The sequence below is a fragment of the Mchenga conophoros genome, linkage group LG4 (genome assembly GCF_057382185.1).
Source record: "Mchenga conophoros isolate Kocher_MC1m ecotype Shallow Benthic linkage group LG4, M_conophoros_male_GT1.1, whole genome shotgun sequence".
Taxonomy (NCBI): Eukaryota; Metazoa; Chordata; class Actinopteri; order Cichliformes; family Cichlidae; genus Mchenga; species Mchenga conophoros.
Genome location: NC_140529.1, coordinates 23,433,969 through 23,452,020, shown reverse-complemented (window position 1 = coordinate 23,452,020; position 18,052 = coordinate 23,433,969). Strand labels below are relative to the sequence as shown.

The 18,052-nt window shown below is 40.1% G+C and overlaps 1 protein-coding gene across 1 annotated transcript; it reads left to right on the top strand.

Moving 5' to 3' along the window:
- The first annotated feature begins 692 nt into the window (after nt 1–692).
- LOC146576091 (sterile alpha motif domain-containing protein 9-like) lies at nt 693–9,393 on the top strand. Its single transcript, XM_085271114.1, has 3 exons — nt 693–805; nt 1,996–2,057; nt 3,599–9,393. The coding sequence occupies exons 2-3, from the start codon at nt 2,054–2,056 to the stop codon at nt 8,233–8,235; spliced, it is 4,641 nt and encodes a 1,546-aa protein (XP_085127240.1). The 5' UTR covers nt 693–805; nt 1,996–2,053; the 3' UTR covers nt 8,236–9,393.
- Nucleotides 9,394–18,052: the final 8,659 nt, after the last annotated feature.

Sequence of the window (18,052 nt, the reverse complement as noted above, 5' to 3'; positions counted from 1 at the left end):
TCACTTTAGAGATGGAGAAAGCATAAAGTGACAATTATGAATCACTTAATATGATAAGGAGATTCTGCAGGTCATTAATCAATGTATAAAACTAAAATAAAATGTATTTTTAGTGACACAGGATACAAACATGGAAGCAAGATGTATAATTAGGATTATTTATAATAAATATGAATAGTGCAATTTCTTTAACCATAAAGAATAACAATCCTTCAGGACAATGTCACATCAATGCACTGAACTCACTATGTTATCCACCTAACAGCCTCCACATGTTCTCACTGTAATTTCCCCTCATGAATGAATTTATGCTGCACTAATCTGAATGTTTGGAGGGAAATCAAACGCATTTCACACGCAGTACTCGAGCTGACTTACCTTTGTTTGAATGACGACTTGTACGCGCTGACTCCACAGATAAGGTACGAAAATATGTCAGGCTAAGTCAGTAGCGGTTGGTCTTCAGGGTTTCTACTCCACGGGTCCACATTTCCAATGCACGCTATTTTCTGCAAGTACCGCTGCTTCGCCTCTGGACGCAATCGGTCTCTATACAGTTCATTCTCTTTTGAGCTGCTTTTAAGCATCTTTCTTGTAGTCGTGGTTCCAACACAGTGTGTTTGTTTTGATTCGTAGACCCCGAAAATGGCGCTGCGCTCCCACAATGCTTTGCGGCGTGACGTCAACTCCAAAGCCCTATACCGTGTGCAGCATAGCAGGAAACGACACATATCGGGCTTGAAACACAGGCGGCACTTTTCTTTGTATGCCTGCAGGGACTGTTTTCCGTCGGTATTTCTCCAAGGTAAGATAATTGCCTTGCCATATCTTATAGAGCTAATAGTTTTTTTGTCTCACTTGTAGGTTAAAATCACGGCTTCTTATAAAAGTTTTTAGTGATTCTTATTGTAAGAGTTAGCCTACGTGTTTGAGTCACAGATTAGAAGCACATGAAAAATATTTGCTTTATTAGGTGTTGTCTCAGACACTTTACAGTTAACAGCAGCTGTCGAGAAAAACTGTGACAGAATTTATTTATTTTTTTTTACATGACTCCTGAAAAATGCCGTATTACAAACACGAGCGCTGTTTCTCGACATTAATCAAACGAAATAAATGAATAACGCTACACCATTCATTCAAAGTGTAAGAAATGTGGCAGCTATATTGAAACGCTTGCTGGCCCTTATTTGGACAGTTATAACAAAATTACCTTTAATTTTACCTTTCACCATAAAAAGTGCATTTGTACAGTTAGCAGTCAAATCTGAAACCGCTTCTGAGTTTCCCCTAAAATCAGGTTTATACCAGCAAATACACATTCAGATTATATATTCAAACCCCAACATTGGCTATTTTTTTGCATTAAAATCTTATAAAATAGTGTTCACGGTGAGGGATAAACTGTGAGACAGCAAGTGTTACAGCCGCTCGGCAGAACGTATTTAGATCATTTTGTTATTAAGAGCAAAGCAATAACTACAAAATCAGACTGGGAAAGGGACTTGTGGTGGTTGATCTTCAATTGGTGAAGTTCGGGGCTACAAGAAACTTTCTTTAATGAGCAGCTGTCTAATTAGGCAATTAGGCAAAGCCTGCACCCCACTTCCACCCGGCGCACCTTGAACTTCCAGCCTCTGTCCTCTGCCTCAGCTGCCAAGTTGGCATACTGCAGTTTCTTATGCTCAAATGTAAGAAGCTGCTAGTTTTATTACAGACATGGCAGGACCCCCCAAAATCCCGAAAGGTTGTCTTATCAGTCCACAAAATATTTTTCCAAAAGTCTCTGGGATCATCAAGATATTTTTAAACAAATGTGGTTTTCTCCTTGGAGCTCTCCCATTGCCATTTTTACAAATTCTTTCTTATTGTTGAATTGTTGAGTTGTCAGCTGTTTCCTTAGATTGTGGCATGATATGTTGCTTTTTGAGATCTTTTAACCTACTTCACTTGAAATTATTAAGGACTTCATGTCATTGTGTGATTTATTTGCAGATGAAGGGTGATAAGTAAAACGCAGTGCTAATAATGTGACAAAAGGAGGAAGAAAATCATGGGTGAGTAAATTTTGTTTCTATGAGATGCCTTTTTTTTTTTTTTTTTTTTTTTTTTTTTTGCATTTATGGAACTTTCAAGTATCTGTAGCCTACTTGCAATTTAATGTTTTCTTCTCTGATTCCAAAGTGTTAAGCATTCCATCTTAATCCGGTCGTTAAGTGATGAGGTGACGAATCCTACTTCCGGGCCTAATGTAGTCTGCGTTTAATATGGCTTTTGTGTTGTTAACATGTTTAATGTTTTGTATTTTCTTCTATTTAATCTCAAAAAGCTCCTAAAACAGTCAGTGATCACTGTTGACCTCCCTCGGCATTTATTACCGCTAATTATTTATTTAAGCTCAGTTTTTAAAACCTTAGGATGTAACTACAGCCCAGCTCATGCAGCAGTATATGAATGACTAACCTCGTATTGTGGATGGATTATCTCAGTTGTTCTCTTGGCTGAAGTTTGGTCCTTTCACAGCATCCTGCCATGCGATTACATTTGTTCCTGACCACCGATAACACTCACGTTAACTTTTATCGAGTGGAAAAAAGTTAGCTTGTTTATATTATGCTAACATAGCTGTGTCGCTAGCGGTCACGTAGCACATCATTATATACCAGCTAGCCAAACTTCAGTAACCCTATAAACGTCACTGCTGTTTAGTTTTCTGTCTTCATTTATGTTAGAAGTGATAACAGAGCTGTACGTTTTAATTTGTTTCCAAAACCCCGCAGTCAGGACATGCTATATTGTATTTAGATGGAAGCTAGCGAGCTAACTTCCTGCTAACTTCTAACTCCGTTAAATGTCATAAATTCCGTTTTCATGGACGCCTGGATGTTAAACTCAATTGTTACACCTGGTAGAGCAGAACGCTGATCATTTTATTAAAGATGAAAGACTTTAGACAGTTTTTCAACTCTCAGTAATGCCATAGTGATCGTTTGATATATGGACCTGCAGCGGAGTTTAGGCCCAGACACGGCTAGTGACGTCAGACTTAACGACCGGATAGACTTTATCAACAGAGAACAATAAAGATATGTACACACAGATAAAAAACCCCAATAAGTCATTTTTAGTAGTTAAGCTTTCACTTTCACAGGTTTCATAGGTGAACCATCAGTAGCATCCTTTAGTATATTTTTTGATTATACAGACCATAATGCTACTGTTTTGGTTTATCCTTGCTGTTCTTTTCCCTGCTATCTCCTTGCTGCAGGCTGCTGTTTGCAGGTGTATGTATGTCTTTCTTGTGTAAATGTAAATTTGTCTGTGATTGTGTAAATACTTACGCTATTGTGTGCTTCACACATGGAGAAAAGACAAACTGCCTTTCATTGTTCTTGTAACAGTGACAATAAAAGCTATTCCATTGTTTTGAACAAAAAAAATGCTTCACTAAATAAGGAAGTTTAAAATTAAGAAGCAAACTATTATATTGTCAGTATTTCGCTTAAAGATGGAATTTGTCAATTGTCACACATCTCATATTTTTTTAACTAATTTTATTAATGCATAATCAAATACATGCTTTTTTGTGCTCTCACAGCTAAAATACCTCAACAGTTACCAAGTGCTTCTGGGTGGACTGAATCTGAAGTAAGCACCTGGCTAAGATCGATTGGAATAAAGGAACATTACATAGGAAAACTCTATGAAGAAGAAGTAGATGGACAAATCCTACTTGCACTGGATGAGGACTTTCTAAAAACAAAAATCTGCATGAAGTCAGGGCCTGCTCATGTGATTATTCAGAGAAGAGATGAGCTTATCAACTCCCAGCAAAAATGCCAAGAAGAGAAAAAAACTACTGGTTCCAAAAGAACTGAGTTTGAGGAAAAGAAAAGTAAGAAATCAGTTCAGTGTCTTCGAACAGTAAGTGATGGTTCTCCAGCACAAACTACACCGAGCGATCAGGAGAAAGAAACTGCTCAGGAACAATGTGTGTTGATTTCAAAGGAAGACTGCCAACCACGGCCATTCGATCAAGAAGGGACTAATTTCTTATATGTAAAACACAGCATCCTGCAGCCTGAATCAGGTGCTTTTAATCTGATATCGCCATGCCACGAATTCAAGTCTTTTGCTGTAGCTGCTACATTGGATCGCACAAGACTCCAAGCTAAGTTTGCCAAAGAGGTTCTTAAATTTGCAACTGGTTGTATGAACATCAGGTCAAATGGTACAATACACTTTGGTGTGATGGACAGCAAGGAGGATGGAGGATATGTGCATGGCGAGATAACTGGTGTCCCTGTAACAGACAAGGATATTTATGTCGATGCTTTGGACTACATTGAAAAGAGTTTCTCCTCTGACAAAGAGCACATACGCCAGTGTGTGAGACCACCAAGGTTCATTGAGGTTATGGATCGACAAAGTACAGAAAAGCGATATGTGGTAGAGGTTGACATTGTGCCATTAATAAGTATTGTCAAGAACAAAGTGTATGCAGTCCGTCTGCCAAACTTCAAAGAATCAACAAACAAAGTAGAGTTTGAGAAAGAGATGATTTTGCGAAGAGTGGGTTCAAAAACGGAGCCAGTGAGTGACAAGGACCTAAGTGACTTTTACCAAAGAGTCAAAGATCGTGATGCTCAAAGAGAAGAAGCAGAAAAAAATCATTTCCTTATTGCTCCAGAAGTGTGTCAAGACCTTGGAAGGAAACTCACCATGCTGATGACCAGTGGTAAGAAATTCATTGAAAAGGAAAAATGGTTCATACTCGTAACAAACAAATTCAAACCTGATGACCTTTGTAACATTGACTGGCTGATTAACATGAATATTTTCTGCGTGTTCGACTTTGACCCAGACTCAAAGATATCAGGTCTTTGCAGTAGATACCTTGAGTACCGTGCTGCAAACATGCATTTTTTGCAAAGCTACAGAATATCCACTGGCACAAGCATCAAAGAATTCACAAACCATCTGCATTTATTTGATCAAACTAGTTGGATCTTTTGCAATGGCCGCACTGACTTCAAAGGAAATGAAACTTCATGTGACGAAATGACTTGGATCAAGACAAAAATGATTCAATTTAAAAAATCTGTGTCTTTGATCTGTAACCAGATTTTGCCAAAAGGTACATTCCAGGTCATATTCCTATTAACATCACCAGTTGACAAACCACTCTTGCACACCTTCTATGAGTTTTTCACAAACATGCAAGGCCATGAAGACATCATCTGCATCTGTGAATCAGAGGAAAACTTCCATAAGTGGCAAAGCTTTGCAGAGCATTCATGTGAGAAAGAAGCTGTAGACAATTCCAGTGTTGTTGGAATGAAAATGAGCCACATTAATGCAACTCTGCAACATATACAACCTGTGAAAACGCATGCCAGTAAACACTTGTCAGTCTTTGTGGGAGGAACATGTGCTCTTAAAACACAAGTAGAGGAACAGATGTACTCGCTGGAGATTCTGACGGTCAATCATTGTGAAGAAACAAGCAAAGAATTCATCAATGAGGAAAAAGAAAACATTGAGCGCCAGTTCTACCATGGTGGGAGAGTGACTTGGTTGCATTTCTGGCTTGCTGAGAACAAATATGTTGGAGAGGTCATTGAAAGAGATGCTTATCACGATACTTCCAAACTTCTCAACGATGCCTTGAAATATAATGCAGACCAGACTCCAGTGAATATCATAAACATCTACCATCACCCAGGAAGTGGTGGAAGCACTGTGGCAAGACAAGTGCTGTGGAACAACAGAAAAAGTCTAAGGTGTGCAGTTGTGAAGCCCTCATATCCAGTTTCTGTTGTTGCACAACATGCAGTTGAACTAAGAGAATATGAAGAAAAGGATACACAGAGATGTCTTCCCGTGCTGCTCCTCACTGAAGACTCAGACAAGGAATATCTAGATGAGCTCAGGTATGAACTAGAGGGTGCCATAAACGAAAAACAAATCCAGTATGGTACTCTATGTTTCATTTTGTTGAGCTGCAGACGCTCCCATGATCCAGAGAAAAAATGCAAGGAGTCTCCTTTACAGAATGTGTCTGTCACTCATAAACTATCTGATCAAGAGAAGAGAACGTTTTCTGGAAAACGGCAGGCACTCGAGGAAAGATATGAACCTCAATTCATTCTGACATTTGTTTTGATGAGTGAAGGATTCAGTGAGGTTTACGTTCATCAGTTTGTGAAACATCTGCTCCAAGACATTGACCGTCACTCTGTTGTCACTCGACTCATTCACTATGTAGCATTGCTGAACACATATGTTCAAAATTCTTTCATCTCTCAGTCTCAATGTGAAGCTTTTCTTGCCTTAAAGTTTGACTCAGAGAGGTTTCGTCGACATGAGTTTGAGAGATCCCTCAGCGATCAGGCTAAGCTAGTCTTCTTGCACCTTCGAGATGACAAGACGCACATTGAATCAATCAGAATCATCCACCCACTTGTTGCAAAAGAAATTCTTCAACAACTTCTGGAACCCCAACAAACTCAAAGCAGTTTGGCGATGGATTTGCTCCACGAGGATGTGCTCTCTGAGCACAGATTTGGAAGGGATGAGTATCTCACATTTTTGAGACTGCTTTTTATTCGAAGATCCAGAACAACTGAAGAAGACAAATACTTTTTGAGTTTGTTCTCTCCTTTCATTGAGCATGTGCGTGGAACTGAAGAAAGCCCAAATAAAGCGATCGAGTTGCTCAAGGAAGCATTCGAGCATTTCTATAATGATGCATACTTTGCACAGCAACTTGCTCGTCTTCATTATACTTATGAAAAGTTTGAAGAGGCCAAAAACTGGGCAGAGACAGCAGTGAAACAGCTTCCTGACAACTCCTATATACTCGACACAAAGGGGCAAGTATATAAGAAATGGTTCCAAGCAAAATGTAAAACAATCGAAAATGTACCAAAGACGACGCAAAACACAGCAGATGCTGTGGAAACTGCACTGAAAGCACTTGAGTGTTTTCAAGAATGTCAGAGAGCAGCTGATGCTGAGATGCAACATGTCAACACTTCAGGGTTTTATGCTGAAGTTGAGGTTGGGCTGGGCCTTCTCAAACTGATCTTTTCATTGCAAGTATTTGCAAACAGATCCAATGGTCACTCAGAGTGTATGAAGTACCTAACATCAGATTACATCCCAGTGGAAGTTAAAGATGCTTGGGAACCATTTCATGACCATTTGAAAAAACTGTGCCAGACAATGGAAGACACTTTGGAAAGGATCTCAGAGGACCTGAGTTATTTCCAGACAGACATTGATGCAGATGAAGAAGAGACGCCTGAAGGCCCTGAGGGGAAGATGCGTAATCCATTGAAGTGGTTGGCAATAAAATCCTCTGAGTATGGCAAGTGCTTCAGTGAAGCTTTTTCTACTGCAGTCCTACAGCATCGGAAATCAATCCCAGCCAACCTCACTCCTTTCCAAAAACGAATGATGATCTATCATCTTGGTGGTGGCAACACAACATCCATTCTCTATAAGATAACTGATCAGAAGGACGCAGTAAAACTTCTAGAGCTCATCCTTTCTCTCTACCCCAGTAATCCATTAAAAGTTAACTTTGATCAAATGGATATTGTTAATTACATAGCGGCCCATATTTCTCTGAACTGCCTGTCACCGCAAACTCACAAGGTAGCTCATTTGAAAGATCTACAAGCACTTTGTTGTCAGTTTCCATCTGATAGAAGGAAATGTTTGCCAAGTGCCCTGTTCTTGCTTACATTGCTATTCTGGCCAGAGGATGACGACACAGAGCACGAGAAAGAAACCAAATATGAAATTGTACAATCAGCAGTTGAACACCTTGTAAAGGGTTACTGGAGCAAGATGAAAAACATTCCTCAGCGGAAGAGAAGGATTTGTAGCCATTTTTTTCTGGGCAATGGGAGTGGGCTGGACAAGTTCGTCCACAAGAATAAGTTTAAAAAAATCAGAGAGTTGTCTTCAATCACAAAGTTGTCTGAAAAACGCATGAAGTGGTTTAGTGGTGAGGCATTCAAGACTCCAGAGATTGCCGCAATGCTACAACATGTATCTGGGTGGACTAAAGAGGGATTGGTTTATCTTGAAGGTCCTAAGGAAAAAAAGTTCAATATCAGGCCTGTTAATGCACCTTCAGTGCCTCAAAGTAATGAAAACGTCACCTTCTACCTGGGGTTCAATTTCAGAGGCCCTGTTGCTTACAACATAGTTGTGACAAAATAGTCAACAACCGCTGCCTGTCAGTGTCAATCCAAGTTACTTTTACTTTTTAGTATTATGGATGTTAAAAAACTATGGATGGTTTTTAAAAAACACACGAGCCTCAGTTTGTCAAAAAAAGAATAAAGCTAAACAGTTGTAGCATGTAATGATTATGTATGCAATTTTAGTGTCACTCAAACATTGCTCAAGTGTCATAAAAATAATTAACCACTGTTTTGTTTAGTTGTAAGTGTATTCAATCTGTCCAAGTTATTTATCCAACTACTTTGTATTGTGATTATGTGGGTGTCACATTTTGTTTTGCTTCATTAGTCTCATTTTAGGTTGTACTTCTATTAGTGTATATTTGCATTGTTAGTCTATTAATCTCAACTACACTTTGGGGCCAACTTTTTCTTATGATATGTGCTATTAGAAGGACGGCATAAATTACTGTGAATCTAAAAATTATTAGGAATAACAATGTAAATATAATTATTGTCATGGCTGGGTATATCGTCTCCGGGTAATATGCCTGTGTGTTTGTTGCTTGTCTGTATTCCCTGTGTTCTCTTGACCAACTGTACTTGGATTTTATGAGCTGGTTCATATTCAATGTTGATGCACTACACAGAAAAACAAAATCTACCAGCTACGCTAAAAGTGAAGCATGTATTGCTTGACTACAGTGTGAGCCTTCTTTCAGTTTTAATGCAGCTTTCCATTGATGTTCCAAGACAGGAAAGTTGTTTCCAAGTATGAGCCCTTTATGTGTACTTTTCTAGTATATTATTGTGTATTTTCCAGGATAAATAAGGAAGCAGTATAATTAAATGTGAACTATTTAATTTTCTTGCCTATTTGCTTTTTAAACAGATTGGGAACTGATGTAAAAAAGTTTTTTGCAGTCAGAAGAATGACACTGTTGTATAGATGTTAACTTTACTTACAACACGATTCTTTAGGTAAAAGTGCAAAACAGTAATTTAATGTGCATCTTTTTTTTTTTTTTTAAAGATTTTGCATTTTATTCATATATATGACTTAGTAAACATAAGTGTCCTTAAAATATGTATAAAATAAATGAATAAATAAGGTTAATGACATTTCTGGTGTTGTTTCTTTGTGAAATTGAAATCTCCAGTTCTGCTCAAACTAAAAGAATGGTGACATATGCTTTTTATAGGCAAATGTTTTCAGCTGGAGAAAGGTCTGAGGCTTATACTGCAAAGCAGGATTTGGTCATATCCAAGTAACTTTAGGTTTAACTCAGGGTTTTCTGTACTGCAAAAGTAGTTCACTTCTTACTAGGGTATATTGCCATGGTAACTTATGATGTGAACTGATTAGAGATCAACAACAAAACTCACTGCTTATCGGCCAATGTGTTCTCCAGAAAATAGTGTCACCATTCTTTGAAAATCCCTTAATTGGATTGCTGTGTGCAGAAACTAGGAATATGTAAATTCTTTCTTTCCTTGAGGATCATCTGTAACATCAATGCAACTTTATTCCTTGATTTTTTTTTTCTCCCTGTTGACCGCAAACAATTTTACCGTAATTTTATGGTTCCCTAATTATTAATGATCCTAAAACAGGACGGCTACAATGTACTTGCTGACTTATCAGCAAGTACAGTAAAACATGAGCATAAGCCTAAAATAAACGTTAATTAAAATTTCAAATTATGCAACACAGACTTTTAGCTAGTCTTAGCATTTGATAGCACAGCGAGATGCCATTTTCGTTTGGATCAATGACTGTAGAAAACATGGACGGTGCAACAGCACCTCCTCCCATTGTGCAAAAATGAAACCAAAATATCCCGCTTGTGGAGGCTGCCATCTTGCATTTTCGGAGCCAGAGGCTGTGTCCCAATTCAGGGTCTGCACGGTTGAAGTACACGCACTACGCGCACTACGTACGGTGCGTACTATAAGTACGAGAAGTGCGGAAGTGAGAGGCTTGTGAAACGGGACGGTATACGCTTCGTCGTGCTGTTCAGGTTGCCTAGCAACCATGATAAAAACCGTGAGACACGTTACATACAGCTTTGTTTGACAGAAATGAAGGAGAAAAATGTTTTGTTGGTCATTCATTTTTGTCATGACATCACTTTGATTAGTTGAGTATCTGAGGCTGAGACCACAGGACTGTAAAATATGATTGTTGGGCTTCATTTCTGTGCTGAACAGTCATTTAAGATTAGTTAGTAAATAACAATTAGTTAATGTTGTTCATGAGACTGTGGTAATGTAAATATAATATGGCCAATATTATAGTATTGTCAGATTATTATGAGATATATATATATAAAAACACCCAGCACGCCCCTGCGGGCGGTTTATCCTTCAAGCTCGGGTCCTCTACCAGAGGCCTGGGAGCTTGAGGGTCCTGCGCAGTATCTTAGCTGTTCCCAGGACTGCGCTCTTCTGGACAGAGATCTCCGATGTTATTCCCGGGATCTGCTGGAGCCACTCGCCTAGCTTGGGAGTCACCGCACCTAGTGCTCCGATTACCACGGGGACCACCGTTACCTTCACCCTCCACATCCTCTCGAGCTCGTCTCTGAGCCCTTGGTATTTCTCCAGCTTCTCGTGTTCCTTCTTCCTGATATTGCTGTCATTCGGAACCGCTACATTGATCACTACGGCCGTCTTCTTCTGTTTGTCTACCACCACTATGTCCGGTTGGTTAGCCACCACCATTTTGTCCGTCTGTATCTGGAAGTCCCACAGGATCTTAGCTCGGTCATTCTCCACCACCCTTGGGGGCATCTCCCATTTTGACCTCGGGACTTCCAGGTTATACTCGGCACAGATGTTCCTGTACACTATGCCGGCCACCTGGTTATGGCGTTCCATGTATGCCTTGCCTGCTAGCATCTTGCACACTGCTGTTATGTGCTGGATTGTCTCTGGGGCATCTTTACACAGCCTACACCTGTGGTCTTGCCTGGTGTGATAGACCCCAGCCTGGATCTTGTATTCAGAGCTTGTTCTTGTGCTGCCATGATTAGTGCCTCTGTGCTGTCTTTCAGTCCAGCTTTGTCCAGCCACTGGTAGGATTTCTGGATATCAGCCACCTCCTCTATCTGCCGGTGGTACATACCGTGCAGGGGCCTGTCCTTCCCGAACCCAGGATCGCAAGTTCGATTCCTGCCTGGGGTGTTTGTATCCAGCAAGGGTCCTAAGGCTAGACCCCCTATGCTAAGCAAGCCTACCGCAGACATGAGCGAGACAGATAAATATGAAGGCATGCCAGCTCGGACGTCGCCCGGATCAACAAGGTCCGCGTCAGGTGTTGAGGAACCAGGGCACCTTGACGAAAAGTGGGCTACTGGAATAAGAAGGCATCGGTGGGCAAGAGACGAAAACAGGGCGTTGTTGGAATGCTACTACGCAAGTAACCCCGGCGGAAGGGGCTACATGAATAGGATGACGGACCTATGGACACACATATATATATATATATATATATATACATATATATATATATACATATATATATATATATATATATATATATATATATATATATATATATATATATATATATACATATATATATATATACATATATATACATATATATATATATATATATATATATATATATATATATATATATATATACACATATATATGTGGTGATCAGTTGACAGCTCAGCCCCTCTCTTTACCCGAGTGTCCAGAACATATGGTCGCAGGTCTGGTGATACGATTACAAAATCGATCATCGACCTACGGCCTAGAGCATCCTGGTGCCACGTGCACTTATGGACACTCTTATGTTCGAACAGGGTGTTCGTTATGGCCAAACTGTGATTAGCACAGAAGTCCAATAACAAAGCACCGCTCGGGTTCAGATCAGGGAGGCCGTTCCTCCCAATCACGCCCCTCCAGGTCTCGCTGTCGTTACCCACATGAATTGAAGTCTCCCAGCAGGACAACAGTCACCCCCCCCCAGGGACTCTAAGAAGGCTGGGTACTCCGAGCTGCCACTCGGCGCATAAGCGCAGATGACAGTCAGGACCCGTTCCCCGACCCTAAGGCGCAGGGAACAAACCCTCTTGTCCACCGGGAAAAACCCCAACGTACCGGCAGCAAGCCAAGGGGATATTAGAATACCCACCCCAGCCCGCCACCTCTCACCAGGGGCAACTCCAGACTGAGACAGAGTCCAGCCCCTCTCCAGGAGACTGGTTCCAGAGCCCAGGCAATGCGTAGAGGTGAGCCCGACTATATCTAGCCGGTACCTCTCAACCTCACGCACTAACTCAGGCTCCTTCCCCACCAGAGAGGTGACATTCCATGTCCCTATTGCCAGTCTTGGCAGCCGGGGGTCAGTCCGCCAGGGCCTCCGCTCCTGGCCGCCACCCGGCACACAATGCACCCGACCCCTATGGTGCCTCCTGCGGGTGGTGGGCCTGCGGGAGGATGGGCCCATGTCTCCTCTTCGGGCTGTGCCCGGCCGGGCCCCATGGACTAAGGCCCGGCCACCAGACGCTCGCCCTCGGGCACCCTCCCTGGGCCTGGCTCCAGGGCGGGGCCCCGGTAACCCTATCCCGGGCAGGGTCGTAAGGGTCGTTTTGATACAATTGAACATCAATTTATTTTCCACTGTTTGGAAAAATTTGGCTTTGGCAAGTTTTTCTGTAAAGCTGTCAAAACCTTATACACAAATGGCAATAGTTCTATTAAAATATTAACGGCTCCACCCCGAGATTTGACCTGAAACGTGGTATTCGCCAAGGATGTCCTATTTCACCATATTTATTTTTACTTTGTACACAAATTCTTGCAACTAATATTTCAAACAGTGTTGTACAAGGAATCACCATAGCTGATAAGGAGCTCGTCATCAGCCAGTTAGCCGATGACACCACACTCTTCTTGAAGAATGCAAACCAAATCCCACCAGCTCTTACTGTGATTAGTGATTTCTCTGAGGCCTCTGGTTTATGCCTAAATCTTAAAAAGTGTGAGTTACTAGCAATTAAAGACTGCCCTGCAAATACTATCTGTAATATCTCTGTTAAACAAGAAGTCACATACTTGGGACTGTTAATATCCAAAGACCAAAAATCAAGATGCTCTTCAAACTTCACTCCAATTATACAGAAAACCCTAAAAAAGTTCAACTAGTGGCTGCAAAGGGACTTGTCTTTGAAAGGTAGAGTGTTAATTACTAAAGCAGAAGGGATATCCCGATTAACATATGCTGCTCTCTCCTTACATCTGGATAAGAAAATTAGTAAAGATATTGACCGTATGCTCTTTAATTTTATATGGAAAAACCGTACGCATTATATTAGAAAAACTGTTGTGATGAATAAGTACGAATCAGGTGGGCTTAACGTCTTAGACTTTTCTACTTTAAATAACACTTTCAAAATTAATTGGGCTAAACATTTTCTTAGAAACCCTACCTCTATCTGGAACTTTATACCATATCATATTTTCTCTCGTTTTGGTGGCTTTAATTTTATTTTAAATTGTAATTACAATGTTGAGAAACTCCCTGTAAAGCTTTCATCCTTCCATAAGCTGGGCCCTGTTTCAGAAAGCTGGTTTAGTGCAAACTCTGAGTAAGTATACCCTGAGTTAACGAAAACTCCGGGTTTTCGGTTTCACAAAGCGAGTTTAGATTAATCCTGAGTGAGTTACTATGACGACACACTCCGTGAAGCTAACCTGCTCCCTAGCAGGTTTACTTCAACTAACCCTGACTTTCTCCGCCTCTTTGTCGGAAACCTGACTGTAGGAAGTGTCAGACATGGCGTGCCCCTTCCTTGAAGAGCCAGTAGATGTTGAAGCCCAAATTCTCGGCAGAGCTCTCCGCCGGGAGAGAGTGATTAGAGCGCGTTTGGACATTTTATCATTTCCTGATGATTTCCTGTGTGAACGTTACCGTTTTTCAGCACAATCTATAATTTATTTGAATAACATCCTCAGGCCTAATATTGCTCATAGGACACATCGTGGACATTCTCTCAGTTCTGTACATATTATTTGTATTGCACTTCGGTTTTTTGCAAACGGGAGCTTTCTGTATAATATTGGTGACGCTGAGCACGTTTCTGTCGGGCAGTCAGGAATGTTACAGTTGCACTGAAACGTCTCCTGTACTCGTTTGTGGTGTTCCCCGGTCATAGACCCACAAGATTTATCAAAGAGAGATTCCACAAAATTGCAGGTATTAGGATGAACAAAACTCAATTCATGATGTGGTGATACTTGAACTACTACTTACATTTTACATTTATTTTCAGGGTTCCCAGGCGTGATTGGCTGTATAGATGGCACTCACATTCCAATGAGTGCTCCTTCAGTAAATGAAGGAGACTATGTGAACAGGAAGTCTTTCCACAGCATTAATGTACAGGTACATAGTTCCCTGTAGCATTTCAAACTAACAAATTATTTCATTATAGTAACGGATGCTAATTTGTGTTCTCTGCACTGTGAAGATCATATGTGATGCTGCCAACATTATCACAAATGTGGAAGCCAAGTGGCCAGGCTCTGTGAGTGGTGGTGGTGGAGGACCCCCACCTGTTTTTCGGGCCTCCGCTTTTTTTCTAGTGGCCATAACGGGTCACATTTGAGCATACAGAGTAAGCAAATATGTACTTGTAATGTGCTCAGATAATTTCAATAAGTGCTTACAGAAAGAAAATTAATGTAGCCTCTAACTGCAATTGATTTACATCGGACAAACAGATCAAGCACTATGGCTCATAATACAATTACACCTTACCTGTTTGGACTATATTTTTATATTTCATTTTTACTTGCTGCCAGGAACGTTTGGGGCCTGTTGGGTTGCACCTGCGCTCACATCACGTCACAAAATAAAATGTATAAAATGAAAAATAAAATATAATAAAATAACGTGTTAAATGGGTGGAAATCCCTAGATCAATGTTTACATTAACACTCACGCATTGACTCTGTCGGCTATGTTTTGCCATGCATGCTCCCTTTCTTTTGCAGCTGAGGCTGTGTTACTTTTTTTCTGCAAAATTTGCATGTTATCGGCATATGCTGCCATCAGAATTTCGGCCTCAAGCACTGTAAAATACATTGACCGCGCCTTCTTTCCCTCCGTCTCCATGGTGACTCGCTTAATCTGTGCTCCACTAATCAGGGCTTTATGTATCCTCGTGCGCGCGCTTAACTTGGGGTTAAAGTAACTCCGCGTTGATTGAACTAATTGTTATCAGCCTTTCTGAAACCGAATATTCCGAGTTGGACAGTTCGGGGTTACTCAACCCTGAGTATCGTTTTTCACTCTGAGTTTTCTAAACCGGCTTCCTGAAATAGGGCCCAGGTCCTCTTAGCGTGGACCCTCATTTATAAACACAACTTCTCACCTCACAAACACCTTATCTGGAACAACAGAGATATTTTATATAAAAATAAATCACTTTTCCTGGAAACTTGGATCCAAAATGGGATCCTATTGGTGGCTCAGCTGGTTAGTAAAGAGGGACAACTACTTACTTACGATGATTTTATTGCACTATATAATTTTCCAATCAGTGTTCAGGAATTCTCAATGGTGCTTGGTGCCATACCCTCAGGGACTTTAATGTCATATAAAAACACTGACAGCTCAATCTCTACCTCAGTCACTCTCCCTGATCCAGCTGAGTCACCAATAGGAAAAATCTGCTTTTCACAGGAACTTGGTAACAGCAATAAGAGAATACGTAGTTTATTCCAAGAAGATATCGTCTCTTTCCCATATATAATATCTTATTGGAACCGATTTGTTCCAGATATCAAGTGGAAGACAGTCTGGATGGTCCCCCATAAATATTTGATTGTAAATAAGGTGAAAGAAGTCTCATTTAAAATTCTACATAAATGTTATCCAGCCAGTCACTACATGGTAAAATTTAAAAGGGACATGAATACTAATTGTACTTTCTGTGGGGATCATCCAGAAACTGTGACACATCTCTTTTGGTACTGTTCTTTTACACAGAGATTCTGGAAGGAATTTAGCAGGTTTGTTATTGTCCATATTTTAAGGGAGTTTTCTTTACGATGGGAAAATGTTTTGTTCTGTTTCTTTAAGTTCCCCAAGAAGTATGATAAATGTTTTTTCATGATAAATTTGTTAATACTTTTAGCAAAATTTTTTTATCCATAAATGTAAGTTTACTAACAAAACACCATATTTCTGTCATTATTTTAAGGATGTGGAAATGTACATACAATCAATATCAGACTCCACCAACAAAAAGGCTCTCAAAACAATATATGTATGTGAATTTTTGCGTGTATTCTTATAATTGTTACCTTTTTCTTTTACCCTTGGCTTTTTGTGTTCATGTTCTGTTGTTTTGTATACTTCATCTGTTCGTATGTTGTATACTCATTGTTTGTTAAATAAAGTTAAAAAAAAATCGGGTCCACCCGATCCGTACCGCGCATGTGCAGATGTTTTCTTCTTCTTCTGTTCGTTTAATGGCAGTTTACTCCCCAGTGTACGAGGATACTGCCACCTGCTGACCGAGCGAATGAACCCTATTGTAAACTGAATTGGCGTCATTACAAACGTGTGTTAAATTTGATTTAGTGATAGTCGAGTGTGTTTATGCTTGTCTGTGTGGAGAGGATTGACTGGAATAGTGATGATGATGTCCGCTATCACTGTCAATTGTCAGTAAACACTTAATCCGGCTGATGAATCTTCAGGTGACACATTGCTAATTGTCAATATTAAGTCTGTAATTAGGCGCCATTCTTCTTATTTTACGGCGCTGTTGTTCAATCGGGGGACGCTCTCTGTTGAGGAGAAAAGCATGAATTTGTTTTTATACGGAGGTGTCCATTGTTTAAATGTCTCGGGCAGTCGAAAAGGAGGCAGAGCTGTTGAGAAATGCTAGGAGCTAACTGGGCGCTAACCGTATCATTCAAATATATTGAATGTCGCCCCCTATCCGTATATTTATTCCTTCTTTCTGTGCAACTCCTTAATTCGCACATTAAACTCAGTTCTTTAAAAGGCCTGGTCATTGCTAACAAAGAAATACTCATAAGTCAGTTGGCAGACGATACAGCTCTCTTCCTCAGAGACGCCTCACAAGTTTCAGTGGCCATCAACAATATACAGCCATTCTCTAAAGCCTCCGGACTTTCACTCAACCTGTATAAATGTGAACTTTTACCAGTTAAAAGTTGTTTAGCAACTTCAATTCATGGAATACCTGTAAGAAACTCTGTAAGATACCTTGGAATTCAAATAATAAAAATGAGCAATCCAGATGCTCCACAAACTTCATTCCTATTATAGATAAATCCCAAAAAATCTTTAATCATTGGCTACAGCGAGACCTGTCATTGAAGGGTAGAGTTCTGCTATCGAAGGCTGAAGGTATCTCCCGTCTAACCTATGCTGCCCAGTCACTACATGTTGATAATACAACCTGTAAGTCAATTAACAAATTATTATACAATTTTTTTATGGAAAAATAAAACTCACTACTTGCGTAAATCAGTAGCTTTAAATTCATATGATAAAGGAGGTATAAATTTTATTGATTTCGGTGCTCTTAACAACACCTTTAAAATAAACTGGATTAAAAAGTAGTTAAAAAATCCCACTTCTATCTGGAACTTTATCTCACATCATGTGTTCTCTCATTTAGGCGGCCTTAACTTCCTACTGCTCTGCAATTATAGTATTCCAAAAATACCACTGAAACTTTCTCACTTTCATCAACAAATTCTTTTGGCATGGGCGCTGATTTACAAACACAATTTCTCTCCACAAAACTGTTTTATTTGGAATAACTGCAATATTATCTATAAAAATAAAACTC